The sequence below is a fragment of the Phocoena phocoena genome, chromosome 16 (assembly GCF_963924675.1).
Source record: "Phocoena phocoena chromosome 16, mPhoPho1.1, whole genome shotgun sequence".
In the NCBI taxonomy this organism is placed as follows: Eukaryota; Metazoa; Chordata; class Mammalia; order Artiodactyla; family Phocoenidae; genus Phocoena; species Phocoena phocoena.
The window spans coordinates 12,121,812-12,145,265 of NC_089234.1; the positions used below are offsets into that span (position 1 = coordinate 12,121,812).

The 23,454-nt window shown below is 41.8% G+C and overlaps 1 protein-coding gene and 1 pseudogene across 1 annotated transcript in view; one reads left to right on the plus strand and one right to left on the minus strand.

The window, feature by feature from the left end:
- Window positions 1-2,231: 2,231 nt before the first annotated feature.
- Window positions 2,232-2,922, minus strand: LOC136136579 (N-alpha-acetyltransferase 50-like; annotated as a pseudogene).
- Window positions 2,923-10,160: 7,238 nt separating this feature from the next.
- CACUL1 (CDK2 associated cullin domain 1) overlaps window positions 10,161-23,454 on the plus strand; it is a 63,275-nt gene continuing 49,981 nt past the window's right edge. Inside the window, exon 1 of the mRNA XM_065894717.1 lies at window positions 10,161-10,521. Within this exon, the coding sequence (XP_065750789.1) occupies window positions 10,161-10,521 (361 nt within the window). The remainder of the gene's footprint in view (window positions 10,522-23,454) is intronic.

The following is a 23,454-nucleotide window of genomic DNA, read 5'->3' on the forward strand; positions in this document are numbered from 1 at the left end:
TCATCTCACAAAAGTCATTTATATATCAAAATCTATTTTGATATGTGAAGTTTACAAAAAGGCTGAATTTTTAAACTAATTATGCCTTCCGTAACTCAAACACTCTTCTCGTGGCAAGCGCAAGCTGAAGCTTATGCATGAAGGTAAAGGTGCTTAAAGCTAAAGTTTTCTTCTAAGCTTAGATTTGGACTGCTTAAGAAACTGTTACCCAAGAAACCAGCATGGTCTTTCTACATTTTTACTATCTTAAGATTACAGCCCTATAAACTCATTTATCAGCTATCTTCCTTTTCTATATTATTCTTGGCACTCAATTAAGACTGTTGAAGTCGATCGTACCTTGTAATTTTACATTCTCAAATAAGAACTTAAGATTATAAAATGTGCATAAACATTGTGTAAAGTAATTTTGCCATTCCACATATTTGAAGAGATGAAACTTTTATGCCAGAATTTACATAAGAGGATAAATATTATGAAGCAAGCTTCCTTTTAAAGTCAAATGACAGAAAATTCAAACCCTGTGCATTGTTTTAAAGTCTAATAAAAACATTTCTTGGTCCACCAGTCTTGGCAATGTAGAAAAAGTTAAATATTGGAGATGGGATTATGGAGGAAAATATGAAAATTTCAGATGTCTTCTATCTTATGAAAAGTTATTGGCCCGTTAAAGCCACTCCCTATGTGCCAGGAAACGAGCTGGCATAAACCAGCCGTGTCACTAGAGGAGGTCACAGTGACATTTGCGTTCTTTAGACTTCTACTTTTTCCAAGAATAGAAGAAATATGTTTAATAATTCCCCCACCCCCAAATCCTTAAACTCAATATCACAAGCACAGAGTGTAAGCAGATCTGGGATGTTCTTCAACAGATAAGCAAGAGCACAGCTATGTTATTCTCAAAAATTCTGTCTAGATATTCTTTCCTCTAAAATCAAATGCTCAGTGGCCACACTTCTAACAGTCTACATTAGCTGACATTAAATGCATTTATTGTGCCACAAGTCCATCTAAGCTTCCTTTTAGGTTTTTTTTATTTTTATTTTTTTTTGCGGTACGCGGGCCTCTCACTGCTGTGGCCTCTCCCGTTGTGGAGCACAGGCTCCGGACGCGCAGGCTTAGTGGCCATGGCTCACGGGCCCAGCCGCTCCTCGGCATGTGGGATCTTCCCGGACCGGGGCACGAACCCGTGTCCCCTGCATCGGCAGGCGGACTCTCAACCACTGCGCCACCAGGGAAGCCCTAGGTATTTTTTAATATGTCCAAGAGACAGCACCTGCTTCAGGTTTATTTAGGGCCATTGACCTATTAGGACATCAACTCCATTTTTAAGGTTTGACTAACTATTGTGGATTTACTGAAGAAAAAGGACAGGAGAAAAAATAGCAAATCACAACAAACCTCTTGAGGTCAGTTAAAGGCCATATCTCTAGCTAGGATATTAAAAAAATTAATCTCACCAGCCCACACTCTAAAAGTTAATGCCACTTCTAACAATCAACAGCAGGAAAAATAAACCTGCTAACAACCAGACCACTCATTAGCAAAAAGCAGCTCAACTCAAGTGCTGAGACCAAAGTATAATACTACCTACTCAGACTGTCCCACCTACCCTCAGGCACCAGCGAGGGAGGAAGAAATAACTGCTTAACAGAACCAAATAAGCTTAGTATTTCTTAGGAGGCTAACAATGGTCCAACTCCTGAGCTAATACTCAGAAGGACAATAGGTGGCGTGAAGGCAATGTATAGGGATTAGTATCCCACAAAATCTTGAAAAACCCAAAGTACCACAAACACACTAAACTTGTCTGTGAGTTAGAGAACAGGATATTGCTGCTGCTTCTTCTTGTCCTTTGAAGTATACAATACTTTGTAGACTCTGCCCTTCAATGTGAAAGCAGGACATTAAAAAAAAAAAAATTGAAATTGACACTCAAGTTTTTGGGACCATATATCTTAACTGTGAAACTAAACAGATCTATACCTTCTCCTTCCTGCAATCAACCCACCTCACAAAAATAAGAAAACTAAAACAATCCAAACTCGATTAATAAGTCCTTAAAAGTTTAAAACTTTGAGAGGAAAGGGAAGGAAGTTTTGAAAGGAAGAAACACAAGAACAAGGAAGGGGGAAAGCTTTAAAAGAAAAAAAGTGGGGGGCGGGGGCAATCAGTGGGCCTCTCTTTTATTTGGTGGCCAGCAAGTGCAAGAAAGTTCCTCTGTAATTTGTTCAGTTGTCTGTCTTCTGCACATCTGCGTTCTGGCCAGAAGCGACTTGGAGGTTTTTCTGCAGCACATGAGCATAAGCGGGCTCTATCCTCTTAGAGGAGTTCTTCTTTGTCTCAATAATCTCAAAGCCAAGCTTTCTGTAGAAGTCAACTGCAGACTCACCGCTGATCTGGACATGCAGATAGCTGTCAAAACTGCTACCTTGGGCTTCCCTGGTGGCGCAGTGGTTGAGAGCCCACCTGCTAATGTAGGGGACACGTGTTCGTGCCCTGGTCCAGGAGGATCCCACATGCCGCGGAGAGGCTGGGCCCGTGAGCCATGGTCGCTGAGCCTGCGCGTCCGGAGCCTGTGCAAAAAAAAAAAAAAAAAAAAAAAAAGTGCCATCTTTTTCACAGATGTTTAAGACATGATTTAACATTTTAGTTCCTACTCCTAGCCTTCCGTATGGTGCCAGACATCCTAGTGTCATGATGTAAATAAAGTCTCTTCTGATTCAGTGAATGATCCACCCTACAGCATACTGCACCTACTGCAGTATCAGTGAAATAGGCAAGTTTTGCTAGCTCGCCAACCTCCAGCACATCCTTGTAGAACTTGTCATTGTAGCTGACTGGAAAGTTGACCTGGTTTAATCTCTTCAGCTGTTGAATATTGTGTGATGTCACATCTCCCAGCTCGATCCGGCCTTTCATCTTCCCCGCCAGCTGAGGCCGTTGTTACCCCCGATATCAACGCCGTTGTCGTCGCCGCCCTGAGCTCTCCGCGCCCTGAGCTCGGGCCACTCAACCGGGCAAGCCGGCCTCCTCGCCTAGGGCAGGGAGCTGAGCGGGTGACCGAGGCCGCGAGAGTGCAGCGCGTCTCTGCGTCTCCGGAGGGGGCGGGGGTACCTCCCGCCGCCGCGCTGGTGCAGCCTCTTCTCCACACGTGCACACGGGGCACTCGCCTCCCTCCGGCCACGCCGCCGCGCTGTCCATACATTATCTTAAAGTATCTTCCTTTCAAATTCCCCAATGCTGGGATAGAATAAGAAAATTAACGATGGCAGCGTGTTATTTAATTTGTTAAAATCTTTCTTCAGATTGCATTTTGATCTATAATGGCCAAAAATAGTCTCCAAAAAACTAGTTTGGGGAAATTTCGTCCAAGGCTTTCTGCAGTCGTGCAGAACAAAACATTTTTGTTTCCCTTAAATTTTTCTTTAAAAATACGAATATTAATGCTTTAAAAAGTGAAATACACAAACAACTGTGTATGGTTTTCTTTTGTAAGCAGCAGTTCATACCAAACACCTGCAGACAATGCAAATACAAATACACAGAAAAGTAATTTTATTTTCCACTAAAAACTACAATTCACTCATACTTGAGGATCTTCTATTGTTTCGCTTAACTTTTCAAGTGTATGTCATTCATCTTGTCTCAACTAAATCAAATTGCTTTAACATAGGGAGTAGCTCCAAGACTATGATTTAGAACACAAAAATGGACACTTGGCACAACTGGGAGATGATACTTTGTTATGCAAGAATCTATCACATTAATGCCAAGCGGAAAGGATTTCAGGAGTTATAATTTGTCTTGTCTTTCAGTTAAGTGCTTCTGTTGCTCAGATCCTTCTTGCACTCTGATATGTCACTGTCTTGTGTGTAGGTGGTAGACACCACCCAGAAACCTTCATGGCATCCAGAAGCTGTTGCTTGTTGTTTTGAGGTTGTGGGGTGGGGAGAAGCAATACTGACTTGCTAATTCAAACATTCTACCTTTTGGTTATCATCTATCCTGCTGGTTTCTTAAGGACAGACATCCTTACAGTAGCTCTTCAACATCATGGAGACCTCTCATCCATAAACAACTCTCCCTTCTCTCTAGCCATCTGCCCCATCTGTCTTTATTTTCTTATCCAGCTTGAAGCCCATGGCTGATTCATCTTTTTCATAACTAATCCAACTCCCCTTCCACTGCACGCATCTGACAAAACCCCAGCTTTAGAGAAACATGATCATCTATATCAGGGCAGCTGCATCATCCTTGAAACCTTTCTGTCCTTCACCTTCAAACTTTAACCCATCAAGTCCTGTCCATTCAAATGCCAAAAGAAGGACTTCCCTGGTGGTCCAGTGGTTAAGAATCTGCCTTCCAATGCAGGGGACATGGGTTTGATCCCTTATCGGGGAACTAAGATCCCACATGTCACGGGGCAGGTAAGCCCGCTCACCACAACAAGAGAGAAGCCCGAGCACCGCAACGAAAGGTCCCACTGCAACGAAAGGTCCCGCCTCAACGAAAGGTCCCACATGCCTCAACTAAGACCCGACGCAGCCAAAAACAAATAAATAAATATTTTTTTAAATGCCCAAAGAAACCTGCAGTCTACCACATCTTTCTATGACCATTACCGTCCCCATAGTCCAAGCCACCATCGTCTCTTTCCTGAAGTATTGCTTTAACTCCCTAATTGGTCTCTCCACTCTTTCCTTCCCTATAGGCCACTCCCCTCAGGGCAGTGAGATGCTCCTATAAAATGTAAGTTACATCTTACAGCACTTCCTTACCTCTTTTCCATTCAAACAGAAACACAGAATCCTCAGCAGGACTTACAAGAGTACCCATAACGTGGCTATTTCCTACCTTTCCTCCAAATGCCATATCCCTTTCTCTCTCCTTCACGCCACTAGAGTCTCATTACCTTTCTTTCAGTTCCTAGATGATGTCAAACGCTTTCTGCCTGGAAAGTTCTCTCCCTAACTTGTTGACTAACTTCTACTCATCCTTTTATCTTGGCAGAAGTACACTTTTTTCAGGACGATTCTCCTTGATCACCCAAAGTAAAATAACTTTCTCTGTTATGCCCTCTCATAGCACCTGCTATCAATATTTTCCTTTATTGTGCTTGTCAGGCTTTGGTTCCTGTGGTTAACTGTTAAATCTGGACACTTCAGAGGACTGGAAACTCCATGAGGGGCAGAAACCCTTTTTGTCTGTTTACTCTTGTAGCCCCAGCACAGTGCCTGAACACATAAATATTTGTGAATGACTGAGTGAAAGGAATAGGCTAGCAACAGGGTGCTGGTTGGGAAAGCCTTTATCCTACAGCCTCCTTCAGCCTGATGTCCTTTCCTTCAGCTCCTAGATTCATCAGGTTTACAGAAATAATCTGCATCATTATCTTTGTTCCCCTGCTAGGATGGAATTTGGATTCAGATGCTAAGATATAAAAGGAAGGAACAAAATCCAACATGGAAAGAAATATCGAATAGAGAATACTCCCCCGAGTGGCTACACATCTTCGCTGTAAGCAGTAATCTCAGTGTGCAGCTATGGAGGCTTGAGTTATTTACATATCTCTAATCCTTTTACCTTCTAAGTGAGATCATTCCAATAGCTTTGCCTTTAGACTTCCAATTGCCTTATGCATTCACAAGTCATTTCTTTGTCAAATGCTGTATTGTAATCTCCTAGGGAGATTATAAAAAAAGTATTCATTCTTCTTTATCCTAATATAGTTTATCTGTCTCCATCGAAGTTCTGTTTTAAATTTTTCTGTGCTAATGCCTTCATGAAATTAATAGTAAATTTAAAATGAAATAGAAATTAAAATAATTAAAATTAAAACATCATCTATAGGTCTGTATGTTGTCTACCACAGCTTGTCTGATTCAATGAGTTCAGACTTGACCACTTAGAGGAAGCATGTACGGTCTGTGGAGTTTTTCATATAATTTCTCATCTCTTCTTTCCTCTTCCTGCTCACCTCTGAGCAATTTCATTTCTTTCTAACAATGCAAGAATTAGGATGAAAAGATGTAAAAATGGCAATAATGTTTGCTTTCTCTTAGGAAAAATGTATCTCTCATCATACAGATGATGTTTTAAGAGTTGACTAAAGAAAAAAGGACTATTGATATAAAATAAGATTTCAAGTAGATTTAAGGTAGTCATGCATTTATTCATTCAAAAATGTTGAACAACTCTAATGAAATATTCTGTGGGAAAGGTGACATAAAGGTATTTAAAGCCATAATAAACAAAGACTAATTCTTAATGACAAAATCTCTGTGCCATGACCTCCACCCCCATTTTAACTATTTTAGATAATTAGCTACATATTTATTTTGTAATTGTCTTTCTTGATTCTAATCAGAACATACACAATTTTGATACATATATTTATTAGGGAGATATTTATGAGGGGGAGGGAGTCGAGTGGTTGTGATGAGGTAATGTAATGGATAGGCTTTGGGGCTTAGGTACTTGGGCCTATAATGGGCATTGCATCCATTTCAACCTCCCTACTTGACCCCAGATTTTATTCTTGCGTCCCACTCTGAGTACCAGGGGTGGGCCTCATTTTCCAGGAATAAATCCATACCCTTTCCAGTAAATGGCTCTGGAATTCAGGCGCAAATGCCATGTAGACTGGTTCAGGAATGAGTCAATGAGACATTGGAAAAGAAGTATGCTGAGGACTTCTGTGAAAGAATTTGCTTGCTCACAATAGATGTCTACCAGAAGTCATGGGTCCTCTTCTTCTGGACATTGTTGTCCAAATATGTTGGCAGCCTAAGGATGAAGCTTGCAAAAGAGGAGATCAGGTCAAATAACAAGGCAGAGAACAGAGCTGGAGACCTGACTGAACCACGCCTCACCTTTGCCCTTCCTAGACCTTATGAGTATGTTAGCCAAGGAATAGCCTTGACTTTTAAGCAATTTTTTACTTGAGATTTCTGTTTCTGGAAGCCAAAATAAATATTTTAATGTACAGAATCCCAATTTATACATTCTTAATATTGTTTTTATTTTTTAAGGTTGTTTTTCTGATTATAAAAATAATACGGACTCACTGTAGAGAATATAGAAAAGATCGAAAGGTACGAAGAGGATAAAAACCATCTATAAGCCTATTAGCCCTAGATAATTGCTATTGATGTTTTGAATTAGTCTTCTCTTTACATAAACAAACTTACATATATATTTTACATATATATGTATTCTGCTAAATATAGATTTTTTTAATAATGGTGTGTTTAACCAATTACAGTTTAAATAAATGTCTTATATTGATTATTTTGGCAGTATACATGTAAAGGGTTCAGTGTTCACCGGTATGCTGGGTAAAACCCCCTGGAGTAGGGCCTTACTAGATGGAAGTTATATTGCTGTGATAGTACCAATCCCTTCAGTTCTAAATGTCTTCTAGTTTCCATCATGATTTTCTGACCCATATGTTGACTGGAAGACTAGAAATATGGGGGTTTACTAGCTGTCTGTTGGTTATTGATTTCTAACTTAACTACACAGTGGGCAGAGAATGTGGTTGCTATGATACCAGTCCTTAGACATGTTGAGAAACTTGCTTTATGACCCAGTATGTTCAATTTTTGTAATGTTTCACATATTCTTGAAAGGAAAGTATATTCTGTAGTTGCTGAGTGCGATATTCTATAGGTATTCATTAAATCAAGCTTGGTAATTGGGTTGTTCAAATCCTCTAGTCCCTTAAAGATTTTCTGATCCCTTTGATCTGTGTGTTAGTTTCCTGTGGCTGCTGTTAACAAATTAGCACAAATGGGTGGCTTTAAACAACAGAAAGGTATTCTCTCCCAGTTCCAGAAACTAGAAGTCTGAAATCAAGGCACTGGCGGGGCTGCCTTCCCTCTGAAGGCTCTAGGGGAGAATTCATTCTTTGCCTCCTCTGGCTTTGGGTGGCTGTAGGCATGTGGTGTCGGAGTGTGGCTGCATCACTCCAACCTCTGCCTCCGTGGTCACACTGCCTTCTCCTCTTCTGTTTCTGTCTCAGATCTCCTCCTCCTTTCTCTAAAGAGGACACTTGCCATTGGTTTTATGTTCCGCCTGGATAATCCAGGAAGCTCTCCTCATTGCAAGATCTTCAATTACATCTACAAAGACCTTATTTTCAAATAAAGTAACACATAGGTTCCAGGGATTAAGACACTGGAGATATCTTTTTTGGGAGCTACTATTCAACCCACTGCAATGTGATACAGAGATATGTAAAAATCACCTACTCTGATGATAGATTTCTCTTTCTTCATCTACTTCCGTCAACTTTTGCTTCATATATTTTGTGACCATATTTTTAGAGACACATTTATGACTCTCATATCTTGTGTATTGAGTGTTATCTAGGCACACCCACCCACCCACCTCAGAAGTCTATTGATGACAAACTATCAGCGGTTGTTTGTCTGAAAAAGACTATAATTTGTCTTTCCTCTTACATTCTTTACTTGCAGGGCATAGACTTCTAAGGTTGCCTTTTTTTCCTCCTCAGCATTTCACTCAGGTGTCTTTTACTTGAAAAAAATTTATTTTCATATTCCCAAAATGTCCCAGGGCCAGAAAATTAGTACGGTTCCAGGCCCAGAGAATCAAAACCGTGTGCTGATTCAAAAAATATATGTCATTAATTAATATGAGGGAGCATTGTCTGAAATTAAATCATTCTAAGTGATTGGTCAAAACATTTCATTTAGTGCAGAATATATTGGGAAAATATGTGTAGGGAAGATGAAACAAATGTGGACACTGAAGTATATCAGAGACAATTTCTCAGTGACTGAAGTGATTCTTCACTTCACACTAATTGCATATCTGTAGAAATATTGATTCATTATTCTCGTATAATATACTGTTATTGCAGGGCTTCCCTGGTGGCGCAGTGGTTGAGAGTCTGCCTGCTGATGCAGGGGACACGGGTTCGTGCCCCCGTCCGGGAAGTTCCTACATGCCGCGGAGTGGCTGGGCTCGTGAGCCATGCCACTGAACCTGCGCGTCCGGAGCCTGTGCTCCGGCAACGGGAGAGGCCACAACAGTGAGAGGCCCGCGTACCGCATAAAAAAAAAAAAAAGAAAAAAAAAAAAAAATATATATTGCAGAGGAATCGAATAAATTATAATAGAGTTACACAATCTTTCTTCCTTGTCCCTCAAGACTCTCATACGTAATCTCAAATTTGTAGTTAGATTTGTGAAACATACGGAGAGTGGCATTTTTAAGTTTAAAATTTCTGGCCTCAGTGTACGGAAGAGTTAAGGAACTTTTTAAAAGTTCTTGATTAGCTCAAACACATTTATTTTTTAAGCCACTCTGCTGTCTCGGTTGTTTTCCTCGATTTTGAGGGTTTGGGTCGTGTGGGCTGAGGCTCAAGAGCAATCCTGCCAAGGGCCGCCCTGGGCACTCCCACCCGTTTATTATGGCGAAGCGGAGCTTCTACTGGCCCCCTAGCTCCATGGTCAAGCAAAAGCTGGGGCTGCAAGACCCTCTGCAGTGCGAAACCCTGTAAATTGGGTGAGCGGGAGAAAAACACCGGTGAGACGGGAAGCCTGGGGCACACCGACCGAGGGGCAGGCTTTAAGCGCGTCTTCAGTCATCCGCTCACCTCCCCGTAGTCCTGGTAACCAAACTCTGAACGCGCGTGCGCAGCCAAACTCCCTTATCACGTGAGGCCGGGCCGGGGGCGGAGCCGACGAATGCTCCTCCGGACTGGTTGCCCAGTTCCTCTCCGCATGGGACCAGCCGAGGCGGGGCGAACCTCTGCTGTACTGCGTTGGGTGGCTCACAGCTCCCGCCCCTTTTCGTTTAGCTTTCTCGCGGCTGGTTCCTCGCACCACGTGTCCTCCGGGCCGCTCCCCCAGCTGCCTGTTGGAAGCTGCTGTAAAATGTCGTGACGGGCGCGGCTGCTTTACGGCTGCCTCTCCCTAAGTGGAGCCCTGGAGCGCCCACCGCCGTCAGCCCTGTCTCTACGAGTCGGCCGGGCAAGATTGAGAGACACGGCGCGCCGCTGCCCTCCCCGCCGCGCCCGTTCCGGCCCTCGGCGATGTGAGCTCGAGGAGGCTGCGGTGCCCCCCCGGCCTGGGGTTGAGACGGGCGGCAGGTGCCTGTGAGGCAGGCGGGTGCTGGGGGCCTGCAGGATGGAGGAAAGCATGGAAGAGGAGGAGGGGGGCAGCTACGAGGCGATGATGGACGACCAGAACCACAACAACTGGGAGGCCGCCGTGGACGGCTTCCGGCAGCCACCCCCACCCCCTCCGCCCCCCTCTTCGATCCCAGCCCCTGCCCGAGAGCCTCCGGGGGGTCAGCTGCTGGCGATGCCTGCGGTCTCCGTGGACAGGAAAGGCCCCAAGGAGGGGCTCCCGATGGGGCCACCGCCGGAGCCGAATGGGGTGATCATGATGTTGAAGAGCTGCGACGCGGCTGCCGCCGTGGCCAAGGCGGCCCCCGCCGCCACCCCCACCTCCAGCATCAACATCAACACCTCCACCTCCAAGTTCTGTGAGTACAACCTTTCGTCTGCAGCCTTGGCTTTTCTCCTTCCCACCCGGACGCCGAATCCTTCCTTCTCGGCCATCCCGCTTCCTTTGTTTCAGGCCTGGGTCTCTCCTCTCCTCCCCGCCTCCCTCCCCCGCCTCGTTTGGTGTCCGCGGCCGGCGCCGGAACGGCCCTGGCTTCTTGTATTACCTGGCCTAAAAGAGCAGCCTGGTTACGCACACAGCCCCAAGTTCTCCTACAAACGCGAGCCGTATCATGACTGGCTATCTCTCAGCATCAGGAAGCTCTTTTCTTCTCCGTTCCCCCTTAAGTTTCACCCTCAAACGTGAAGGGAAAATAAGGCTGTCCGAGTTTCGTTAGGGAGAGGCCTTCAGTTTGTTTTTTGCAACCAGGGGCAAAAGAAATCTGGCCACTTGTGTTTCTGTGCCTTTAGCCAGCCTGCGTTAAACAAGTCAGGAATTAGAAAGTTGACCTATATCTACGCTTCGTTCTTTCCCTTCTCCAGTGCACGCTTTCTGCATCCCGATAGGGAAATGTATGAGTTGCTTCTTGAGTAACAGCAGCGCAGTGGGAGCTGCGACATCCGTTTTGAAGCTAATAATGTATAAAATTACTTTTTCAATGTCTACACTCATAAGAACAAGCCATTCGGTATGTGTCCAAATCTAAGATTGTGTTCAATGTTGAACTTTTATGTTAGTGATCTGCCCTAACGCTCAGCTGCAGGCAGAAAGATTTAAGACCAAAATCTGTTTTGTAACCGAAACTATCTCCAACCAAGGATGTATGCTTCCACAGCTAGGAAGAAAAGTGCGTTTGCTTTAAGTGGTATTTTTGGGGGCTGGTGATGGTGGAAATTGACCGTCATAGCGAGATTTTTCTCTCCTATTAATAACTGCAAGTTTTGAATGGCATCTGGTAAAGAACTGGAGATTTCATTTCTAGTTGCTAATTTTATCAAGCTGTACCAGTAATTGTCCAGTTAGCTGTGCAGAGAAAATATCTGCCTTGGTTCAGATGTATAGTCATAGCCTTACACATTTTTTTTGTTGTTGTTGGAACAAGCACATAGTCTTATTTATTTGCCCTCAAGATACTGCTTTAGTCAGAGACATTCATATGTAGGTATGGTTGGTAAGATTTGTCTACGATTTTTTCCGTATTATGTGTACATGAAAATAATGTTTATATTGTATAATTTGTGTGTTGAAGTCTATGTAGTGAAACCAGACCTAGGACACAGTGGCAGGGTGACTTATCTAAATGCTGAAGGAAACTTACTTTAGTGTTTCAACCAAGTTCATTTTAAGAGTTCAAAAAACAGCATACAGCTAAGAGCAAAAATTAGTGAAATTAGGAACAAAAGAAAGATTTGCCAAACCAAAAGATTGTTTTTTGAAATTAATAAGCTAAACGGACCTCCGATTTTTTAAATGCAAATACAATAAGTGATAACTGGGAAATAGGTACAAACATGAGGTGTTTAAAGAAGAGTTTTATGAATTGCTATGGGTTTATAAATTTGAAAGCCTAGAGGAAATGTGTAAATTCTTAGAAAACTACAAACTATGAAAGTTGGTAACAGAAGAAGTAGATAGCTTGAGCTAATAATATTTTTTTAATTTATTTTATTTTTATTTTTGGCTGCGTTGGGTCTTTGTTGCTGCGTGTGGGCTTTTTTCTCTTTGCGGCGAGCGGGGGCTACTCTTCGTTTGCGGTGCGCGGGCTTCTCATTGCAGTGGGTTCTCTCGTTGCGGAGCACAGGCTCTAGGCGCGCAGGCTTCAGTACTTGTGGCACACGGGCTCAGTAGTTGTGGCTTGCGGGCTCTAGAGCTCAGGCTCAGTTGTTGTGTCGCATGGGCTTAGTTGCTCCACGGCATGTGGGATCTTCCCGGACCAGCGTTCGAACCCGTGTCCCCTGCATTGGCAGGCGGATTCTTAGACACTGCGCCACCAGGGAAGCCCGAGCTGACTAATAAATATCTAAAAACTGAAATAGTAAAACGTCCCCTTTCAAAAACTCTGGATGAAGATAATCTTATAATTGAGGTGCAGTGAGCTTTTAAATAACAATTCCTTTTTAAAAGTTGTTCTGGGAAATAGGAAAAAGAGAGAGAGAGAGATGCCAAGCTCATTTTATGAAGTTAGTGAAATCTTGATTCCAAAACTAGGTAAAGTTGATATGAGAAAGTTATACATCTGTTTTCAGTTATTAGCATAAATGTAAAAATCCTACACAAAATACTAGCTCTTCAAACCCAACAATGTGTTAAAAGAATCTTGATCCATAGAGTTTGTTTTAGGAATGTAAGTGTGGTTCAACATCCATTTATCTGTTAATGTAATTTATCTTATTAGTAGACTAAAGGAGAGCATATAGGTTCATCATTCTCTCTACTTTTGTATATGTACTTGAAAATTCCCATTAAAAAGTTTTAAAAAAATAGACTAAAGGGAGAGAATTCATCATTATTTCGATACCATAAAATTATTTGATAAGATGCAGCACCCATATATGATAAAAACTCTTGGCAAGCTTGGAACGCAGGATAACTAAATGATGGTCATTACCAAAAACCTACAACAAATAATAATACTTAACAGAGAAATTTCAGATACATTTACTTTAAGGCCAGTAACAAGGGACTTCCCTGGTGGTCCAGTGGTTAAGACTAAGCGCTTCCACTGCAGTGGGCACGGGTTCAAACCCTGGTTGGGGAGCTAATCCTGCATGTGGCACGGCAAAAAAATAAATAAAAAGATCAGTAACAAGATAAGGATGCCCTCTGTCATTGTTACTGTTTAACATAAGAAAGATTCCAACGAACACTACAGGGGGAAAAAATTAAAAGTGTAAGTATAAGAAGGGAAGCAATAAAACTCATTATTTGCAGATAATATCACTTATCTAGAAGAACCATTAGAATCAAGAGACGCTATTAGAACTAGTAAGAGTTTAGCAAGGTTACTGGACTTAAGATCACCCTACAAAAGTTAGTAGCATTTACTACACTAGCAATAACCAATTAGTAAAGGTAATCAAAAGTAAATATTGTAGGGCTTCCCTGATGGCACAATGGTTAAGGATCCGCCTGCCAATGCAGGGGACACGGGCTCAAGCCCTGGTCTGGGAAGATCCCACGCGCTGTGGAGCAGCTAAGCCCGTGCACCACAACTACTGAGCCTGCACTCTAGAGCCCACAAGCCACAACTACTGAGCCCACGCGCTGCAGCTACTGAAGCCCGCATGCCTAGAGCCTGTGCTCCACAACAAGAGAAGCCACCGCAATGAGAAGCCCGCGCACCGCAAGGAAGAGTAGCCCCCACTCAACGCAACTAGAGAAAGCCCGCACGCTGCAACAAAGACCCAACACAGCCAAAAATAAATAAATTTTTTTTAAAAAGTAAATATTGTATACAATAATAGCAAGAAAACTATAGTCTCTAGGAATTACCCTAAGTACATAAGATCTTTAAGGAGAGAACTTTAATAAGGAGCTAGAAGAGGACCTAAATAAATGGGAAAACTTTCCATGCTTTTGGGATTGGATTACTTATTGTTGTAAGGAAGTCAGTTTTTTCCATTTTAATCTATAAATTTGATTAAACTGCCATCAAAATTCCAGTTGGTTTGTCTGACAAACTCAATAACCTGATCTAAAATTTATATGGCAGGTGGGATAAAGTCTGTGAATAGCTAAATCAGTCTTAAAGTTTTGCTTTCGTGGGGGCTTACCTTACCAGAGGTTAAGATACTGTTTCAAAACTATAGAAATAAAAGTATAAGTGCAAGAACCTAAAAAATACACTGGGGGAACAAATTGGAGAGCAGAGACTTACCTATATGTTCAGGAACTTAAGATAAAGGTGGTATCATAAATCATCAGAGAAAGGAGTCATGTTGCTAGGAAGAGTGGCTTACTTTATGGAGAAAAACCTACCACCACAGATGGGATGAACTATGGATAATTAAAGATCTAAATGTGAAAGGAAAAGTTATAAAATTAATGGAAGACAGTGTTGAAGAAGCTCTTTCCCTAGGGAAAGTTTTATCTCCTAAAACTTACAAAGGTGAAAAAGTAATGACTTTGATTATATAAAAATTAAAGGTTTTCATTCAGTGACAGACAGATGAAAGAATTAGGGAAGATATTTGCAGTGCCCAAAATTGCCAAGGAATTTAGCCTTGAATTTATTCAGCTTTTGTTTGTCCCCAAAAGCATTTTACCTTCATTTTCTAAGGATATTTTTGCTGGATATAGAATTCTAGATTGATAATCTTGTTTTGTTTTTGTTTTTCCTTTCAATACTTTAAAGATATCTTTCCGTTGTCTTCTGGCCTGCATTGTTTCTTTTAATAAATGTCTGAATATTCTTATCTTTGTTCCTCTCTAGTAATGTGTCCTTTTCTGGCTGCTTTTAAGATTTTCACTTTATCTTTCACTAAATCAAATTTAATTTGATTGTGATATTCCTTGTGGTAGAGTTTTCTGTAGGCTTATTCTTGTTAGTGTCCTCTGAGCTTCTTGGATTTGTGGGGTTCTAGAATTTGTCAAATCTGGAACATTATCATTCATTTTATATTTTTTCAGAATTACTGCCCCATGCCCCTCAGTTGCATATATGTTACGCCACTTGTTATTGTACACTAAATCACTGAGGCTCTGTTCATTATCTTTTTCAGCTTTTTCACCCCCCTCTGCTTCAGTTTAGATAGTTTCTATTGCTGTGTTGTCTCTGGTGTCTAATCTGTTGTTAATTCAGCAAGAGTTCCAACTGTTTTTAACATAGACTCTCATTGAGTCCAGGTTTCAGTCAGTTAACTGAGCAAATTGTTACAACCATATCTGGTTTCTTGAGATACTGCAGTGAATGAAGAATCTTCAGTAAGTGTATTCCTTTTGATAACTTAAGTCTTACCTAAAGTTATGTTTCAGTCTTTAGAATTCTTAATGTCTTCTGAGAGTCCACAGTGGTGTACCTCAGAGATATTATGGGTTCTGTTCTAGACCACTGCAGTAAAGTGAATATCACAATAAAGTGAATCACACAAATTTTTTCATTTCCCAGTGCGTATAAAAGTTATGTTTACAGTCTAGTATAGTCTGTTAAGTGTGCAATAGCATTATGCCTAAAAAAAATTGAACATATCTTAATTGAAAAATACTTTATTGCTAAAAACTGCTAAATATCATCTGAGCCTTTAGCAAATCATAATCTTTTCGCTGGTGGAGGGTTTGAAATATTGCGAGAATTACCAAAATGTGACAGAGATGCAAAGTGAGCAAATGCTGTTGGAAAAATGGCGCCAGTAGACTGGCTAGACTCAGAGTTGCCGCAAAACTTCAATTTGTAAAAAGCGCAGTATCTGCACAGTACAATAAAATGAGGTATGCCTGTAGTTCTTTTGGAATGAAGGCTGGCTCCTGTTTGTTTAGATTTGGTGCTTCTTCCCCTGGGAAATTTGATTTATAATAGTTGGAGGTTTAGAGGCGGTGAGAGCTGCTTGGAGTAAGGCATGAGGAGAATCTGCATTCCCTTGCAAGGCTCCAGTCAGTATTACAGCAAGGGAGCAGGGGCTTCAGTCAAGTAAAGATTAGCCTCATATTGGGTGGGAGGGGTGCTTCTCAGGTAGGGAAGGCTCAGTGAGTTTTGTGAGGTCGGGGTTCTCAGATTGATCAAACTCTACCAAACTGACCCCATTTCAGGCCTCAGGGTCTTATCATTTCACAATCAGTGCCCTAACTTTTACTTAAGAGATTATTTTTATATGGTAATTCTGTAACTTGCAGAATCACTCTGTTTGATTTTTGGCTATATCAACCCTATACCTATAAGAATTAAGAGGTTCTTTTATGCATTCATGGATGCTCTTTGGTCTTCTGTTTATTGAGTTAATCATTTTCTTAAAGCTTTCACCTGTCCTCAGAATCAGCCCACTCCACAGTCCTTGTCTTTCTTATTTCCATCATAATGCACTTAGCAGTCTGCCATGCTGTTTTCTTCAAGAAGAACTTTATTCCAGGTATCTACAGGTGGTAAGTAATTCTTTGCTGCTACATGCCATATACTATTAGTATTATGTTATCTAATGGTGGCAGTGTCATCATTGCCTTTAAATCCAACTAGATTGGAAAACCAAAGCCAGGTTCCTAGCTTTTAAGAGTCTGTGTCCTGTAACTACTCTGGTACCAAATACTTTAATCAGTCAGTTCAGTGCAAGAAAATACTCTAGGTATCTAAAGCAACAGGAGTTCTAATAGCAGAAATTGGGTCCATTGTAAATTGCTGGAAAGGTCAGAGGTATGAAGTCAGTGAGGCTGCTCACCTAAAGCTGCATTCCAGCGGACAGGCTGCTGCTGCTGCTGCCACCACCGCCATTCTTACATCGTCACACTTGCCTCCCTCATCCTTGAAGTTGGTGACCAGACACTGGAACTTGGAGTTCGGCTGCCACAAATTCTGATGTCTCTAACCTTACTTGCCAGAACCACCAGCAGCAATAATCTGTCCTTTGCCTCCCTTTGGCCTTCCAAATCTCATTCAAATGTATCTCATTGATGGAATGTAATTTGGGAAGTGTAATTACTTAGTTCAGTTTTTCATTGAACATTAGTCAGCTTGATAATTACCCCCAAATTTCAGGAGCTTATGGACCAACAAAGGCTTATTTCTTGCTCATGTTGTGTTAGTGGCTGACGGTTGTGGCTTTTCACATGTCATCCCATTCTGAAGCGCAGCTCTTTTCTGGGTCCTGTCAGTCTTGGCAGAGACAAAGAGAAGAGAGTGGACAGCAACACACAATGGCTTTTAAAGCCTCTGCTCAGATGTAGCATATGTCACATCTGTTTATATTCCAGATACATTAAACAGGCTAGAATGGTTCCCTGTCTGAATGTGTTGGGGCAGGTGGGACTGGAGCGTGAGGATAAAAGGCACCGAATGGGGCTTCCCTGGTGGCGCAGTGGTTGAGAGTCCGCCTGCCAATGCGGGGGACGCGGGTTCGTGCCCCGGTCCGGGAAGATCCCACATGCCGCGGAGCGGCTGGGCCCGTGGGCCATGGCCGCTGGGCCTGCGCGTCCAGAGCCTGTGCTCCGCAACGGGAGAGGCCACAACAGTGAGAGGCCCACATACTGCAAAAAAAAAAAAAAAAAAAAAGGCACCGAATGGCTAGATGGAAGGGGGTTGCGGGGGGATCTTGCCTTGACTGATGGTACTGTGCCATGATCTCAGGATAATTATGAATCCACTGCACCAAAAGCTTCTCCAGATGAATAAAAGCTTCACAGTATTTTTTAATTGAACTCAATGAAATTATTCTTTTCTTTAAATTAATGACTCAGAAGTATGTTAAAATTGACTTTTGAATTTAGTGAAAGTGTTAACTGACTTTAGTAAATCCTAAATAAAGTTGCTCTACTTGATCAGGTCCTACCTGCGTTTCCAGATTGGTTGATTCTTTTACAAGTGAATCAGTTAATGTATTCAGGCCTTAAGATATGCACCGTTTGCAGCATCCGTGGTGGTTGTTTGGTATCTTCCTGCCTTCCAGCTTAGTGGAGCTGTGCTGCAGCAAGCATCACTGTGGTATCGATCGATTGTCCAAATTTCAGGATCTCGTTGGGGATCTTGTCTTGCCGTTTTTTGACATGAATCGCACAGTGACAGTGATGAAACTGTAAGAGAAAGCCATTGTAATGTTTATGTAAGGCCCAGTCCCAAATCCCTAAAGAAAATGAATGCTGTTCCCTTTCTCTTTAAACTGTAACTCTGTAAGCCACAGACCATATATAATCACATTGTGAACTGTTAAATGCTATATAAAAAATGATTGTGGATATTCTTTTATAATATGCCTTGGCAGGGAAAACTGGCCTTCCGTTTTTCTTCCTACTTTTGTAGTTGTTTGCCTATTAACCTCTGTAGTTAAGAGTACAGATAAGTAACTTGTAGTTGCGTGTGTGCTGACTAGAATGGCATTTTATCCAAACAGATATTTATTTATCGTCTTCTGTATGCCAAGGTAATATTTTAGCCTCTGGTGATGAATGAGACAGAGTTTAATGTGGTGGTTGATGGACAGATGATTGTGATACATTATAATTAAGTGCTGTGGTAAAGTTATGTATGTACATGGTAGCATAGAGGGAAAAAGAATCTTTGTTAGGAGGACTGAGGTGGCAGGGTTGGGCTTGAAGAGACTTCCTTTGCAGAGGGAGAAGCCTGTGTGGAAGACCCAGAGTTGAAATTATTGTAGGAACATAGAGTGTGAGGAGGGGGTGGCACAAATTAAACCTAGATCGATAGAAAGGTCTAGATGCGAAGGGCATGCTAGGTTAGAGATGGGATTTTCTTCTGCAGGAATAGGGGCCACTGAAGTATATTAAGGGAGCCCACTTGGTAAAATTTGTCTTAGCATGTTAATATAGATTAGAAAGGAGAGAGAATGGAGGCAGAGAGACTGGTTAGGGGGTTTAATTATTGTCTAGGCAAGAGATGACAGCCTGAACAAATAAAGCATTGGAAGAGAGGTGGTTTCCGACTTTGGAAACATTTGGGGACTACAGTCTGTAAAATTTGGTTGGGAAGAAGGGAGGATAAGGATATGGTAGGCGTATAGGTAGGGGTGTGTGTGTGTCTTTTTTAAGTTGTCTGTGGAACATTTGGGTGGAGAGGTCCAGTAGGCAGTGGGTAAGCTGAGCTTTCTCATTTCATGCACTTTAGAATATTGGAAGTGCTGAAACAAAAATTTAGTTTCACCAGATTTGTTTTTACCTTTCTGAGGATTTGAGTTTCACCAAACTTTTTGGTCTTAGAACAAAACAGCACAGAACTTTGCTTTTATATAGGCTTATACTTTAAAAACTTAAACTGTATGAAAAGATATATAATGAAAATCAGTGATTCCTTCCTTGTTCCTTCCCATTCCTGGACCTGTGACCCAGAGTCAATTATTTTTAATTCATTTAGTTGTCTCTTCTGGTATTTATCCACACATTTCAATGTGTTAATATTGTTATTAATTAATTAGTTAGTTTTATATTACCTGTTGACCTGTTATTTCCACGACGTTTTAGTTCTCTTATACCTCTACACGCCTTACCTCTTTAATTCTTTAAATAACACAATTTTTGGTTCAAAATAAACCATATTTACATTACAACTAAATAATCACTGAAGGGCCAGGAGTGTACTCAGATTGCATTTTCTTTCACATCAAACTCTGCTATTAAGTTGCCTTGTTTATACTTGCATAGTTTTTGAAAAACCGATTCTTAAAGTTTTTCAGCATCTTTATCACATCCACCATATACCTGTCACTGGTGTTTTTGAAATGCTCAGTTAATCAATATTTCCTTTTTGTCTGCTTGTGGAGCTGTTAATCTTCTTGTTCCTGTTTATTTCTTAGGGCCCACAGTTGCCACTCATGGACTTCCCAACAGGTGGAATGATTGTTACTTGATGTCTTCCTTTTTATTTATTTATTTATTGAAAGTTTTGTTAAAAGTTGAAATATAGTTGATGTACAGTATTATGTTAGCTTCAGGTGTACTGCATAGTGATTTGACATTTGCATACATCATGAAATGTTCGTCACAATAAATCTAGTAACCGTCTCTCCCCATACAAAGTTATTACAATATTATTGACCACGTATCTTAAGCTGTATATATGGTACAACATATATACATATGTGATTGTTTTCAGTTGATGATCTCTTAGGTTTGAATGCCTTCTAACAACGATACATTTTTATTCCCCCCATCATGTTGAATGTTTTTGATGTTGTATTTTCCATCTTTTTGTTTTGTATATCCCTTAACTATTTATTGTGGTTTTAGATGATTTTACTACTTTTGTCTTTTAACCTTCCTACTAACTTTATAAGTGGCTGATCTACTACCTTTACTATATGTTCGTCTTTACTAGTGAAATTTTTCCTTTCATAATTTTCATATTTTGAGTTGTGGCCTTTTCTGCTTAGAGAACCCCTTTATCATTTCTTGTAAAGCTGGTTTAGTGGCGCTGAACTCTTAGCTTTTGCTTGTCTGTAAAACTCTTTATCTCGCCTTCAAATCTGAATGACAACCTTGTCAGGTAGAGTATTTTTGGTTTTAAGTTTTTTCTTTCATCACTTTGCAAATATCATGCCATTCGCTTCTGGCCTGCAAAGTTTCTGCTGAGAAGTCAGCTGTGAGTCTTTATGGGAGTTCCCTTGTATGTAACTAGTTGCTTTTCTCTTCTGCTTTTAAGATTCTCTCTTTATCTTTAATTTTGCAATTTTAATTATTATGTGTCTTAGCGTGGACTTCTTTCAGTTCAACTTGTTTGGGAGTCTCTGTGCTTCTTGGAATTGGATGTCTGTTTCCTTCCCCAGGATAGGGAAGTTTTTAGCTACTGTTTCTTCAAACAAGTTCTTTGCCCCTTTCTTCTCCTTCTGAGACCCCTGTAAAGTTAGTATGCTTGATGTTGTACCAGAGGTCTCTTAAACTATCCTCATTTAAAAAAATTTTTTTTTCTCTTTTTCTGTTCAACATGGGTGATTTCTACTACTGTCTTCCAGATCACAGTCTGTTACTCGGTGTCATCTAATCTACTGTTGATTCCTTCTGGTGTAATTTTAATTTTAGTTAATTGTATTCTTCAGCTCTGTTTGGTTCTCAGTATTTTCCAGCTCTTTGTTGAAATTCTCACCATGTTCATCCATTCTTCTGGGCTAGGGAGCATCTTTATGATCATTACCTTGATCTCTTTGTTGAGTAGATTGCCTGTCTCCACTTCGTTTAGTTCTTTTTCTGAGGTTTTGTCTTGTTTCTTTGTTTGGGACATGTCCCTCTGTCTGCTCATTTTGCCCAGTTTTCTGTGTTAGGTTGGTTACATTTCCCAATTTTAGAGAAGTGGCCTTATGTAGGAGACATCCAGTGGGTCCCAGTAGCACACTCCCTTCTGGTCACCATAGCTATATGCTCAAGGGGTGCCCCCGTAGGGCTGCCTGTGCCCTTCTTTTATGGCAGGACTGCCACGGTGGGTGTGCTGGTAGGCGGGGCTGGCCCCCAGCCTGACTGTGAGGCCCTGCCTCATGCAGTGGCTGCCGGGCTGCTGGAGGGCAGGGTAGGCTTCCCAGCTGTCTGCCTGGCCCTGGGGCTGGGGCTGGCCTGTTGGTGGGCAGGTAAGGTGGGCGGGTAAGCCCCCAGTGCTAATAAGCTAGGGGGAGGATTCCAAAATGTCACTTGCCAGTGCGGTGTTATCTTGGTAGAACGAACTGCCCAAAATGGCTACTGCCAGCATCTCCATCCCCAGGGGGAGTTCCAGTTGCCTCCTGAGGAGGCTCTCCAAGATCAGCAAGTGGGTCTCACCCAGGCTCCTTTCAGTTTACTACCTCTGTGCTGAGATTTGAAGTGTGTGAGATTTAACGTATGCCCTTTAAGAGCAGAGTCTGTTTCCTACAGCTCTCTGGCTGTCCTGGACATAAGCCCTGCTGGTTTTCAAAGTCAGATGTTCTGGGGGCTCATCTTTCTGATGCAGGAACCCTGGGCAGGGGAGCCTGATGTGTGGCTCAGAAAGAATCCTCACTCCTTGGGGAGAACCTCTTTGATTGTGATATTCCTCCCATTCGTGGATCGCTGACCTGGAGTTGTGAGTCCTGACAATACCGCGTCTCACCCCCTCTTACTCAGCTCATTGTGGTTCCTTGTTTAGGTATGCAGTTGTGGAATATCTTTTCTGCTAGTTTTTAGGCCGTTGTCATAGATAGTTGCTCTGTAAGTAGCTGTAATTTTGGTGTATCCATGGGAGGAGGAGTGAGTTCAGGGTTTTCCTACTCTGCCATCTTGGCCTCCTCACTTCATGTCTTTCTTTTTACTGGTGTGTTCCCATGTATGTGTGTGTATGTACAGAACATATCTGCTGGCAGTCTGTTGGGAAAATGTGTATGGATAATAATATCAGGTCTTGAATATATAAAAATGCTCACTTGATTGACTGTTTGGGTATAGAATTCTTACCTAAATAATTTTTTTAAAATTTTATTTATTTTTGGCTGCGTTGGGTCTTCGTTGCTGCGCATTGCAGCGAATGGGGACCACTCTTCACTGCGGTGCGCAGGCCTCTCACTGCGTTGGCTTCTCTTGTTGTGGAGCACTGGCTCTAGGCATGCAGGCTTCAGTAGTTGTGGGACATGGGCTCAGTAGTTGTAGCTCCCGGGCTCCAGAGCGCAGGCTCACTAGTTGCAGTGTACGTGCTTAGTTGCTCTGCAGCATGTGGAATCCTCCTGGACCAGGGCTCGAAACCGTGTCCCCTGCATTGGCAGGCGGATTCTCAATTTCTGCGCTACCAGGGGAGCCCCCTAAGTAATTTTTAAAGTGTTGCTTCATTGACTTTAAGCTTGCAGTGTTACAGTGGAGAATTCAGGTGCCGTTTTTATTCTTGTTATTTTGCGTGTGGTCTTTTTTTCCCTTTGGAAAATTATTGGGATGTTTTCTTAGGTAAATGAGTCAGTGTTTTTCTCCCTTTACATTTTCTCTCTTCTCCCTTTTCTCTGGAATTATTGGTAGTCAAATGTTGAATTTTCTGTTTTGATCTTCTAAGTCTGTTAACTATTTTTTAGTATATTCTATTTCTCTTAATGTTCTAGGAGAGTTTCTAGGTGTTTACTTTTTTCTTTTCGATTTTTTTATGATAAAGGCATTTATGATGAGATAAATGCTTTTATTTATTCATTCATTCATTCATTTATGGCTGTGTTGGGTCTTCATTGCTGCATGCGGGGTTTCTCTGGTTGCAGCGAGCAGGGGCTACTCTTTGTTGTGGTGTGCAGGCTTCTCATTGCGCTGGCTTCTCCCGCTTCAGAGCATGGGCTCTATGATGCGCGGACTTCAGTAGTTGTAGCACATGGGTTTGGCTGCTCTGTGGCATGTGGGATCTTCCTGGACCAGG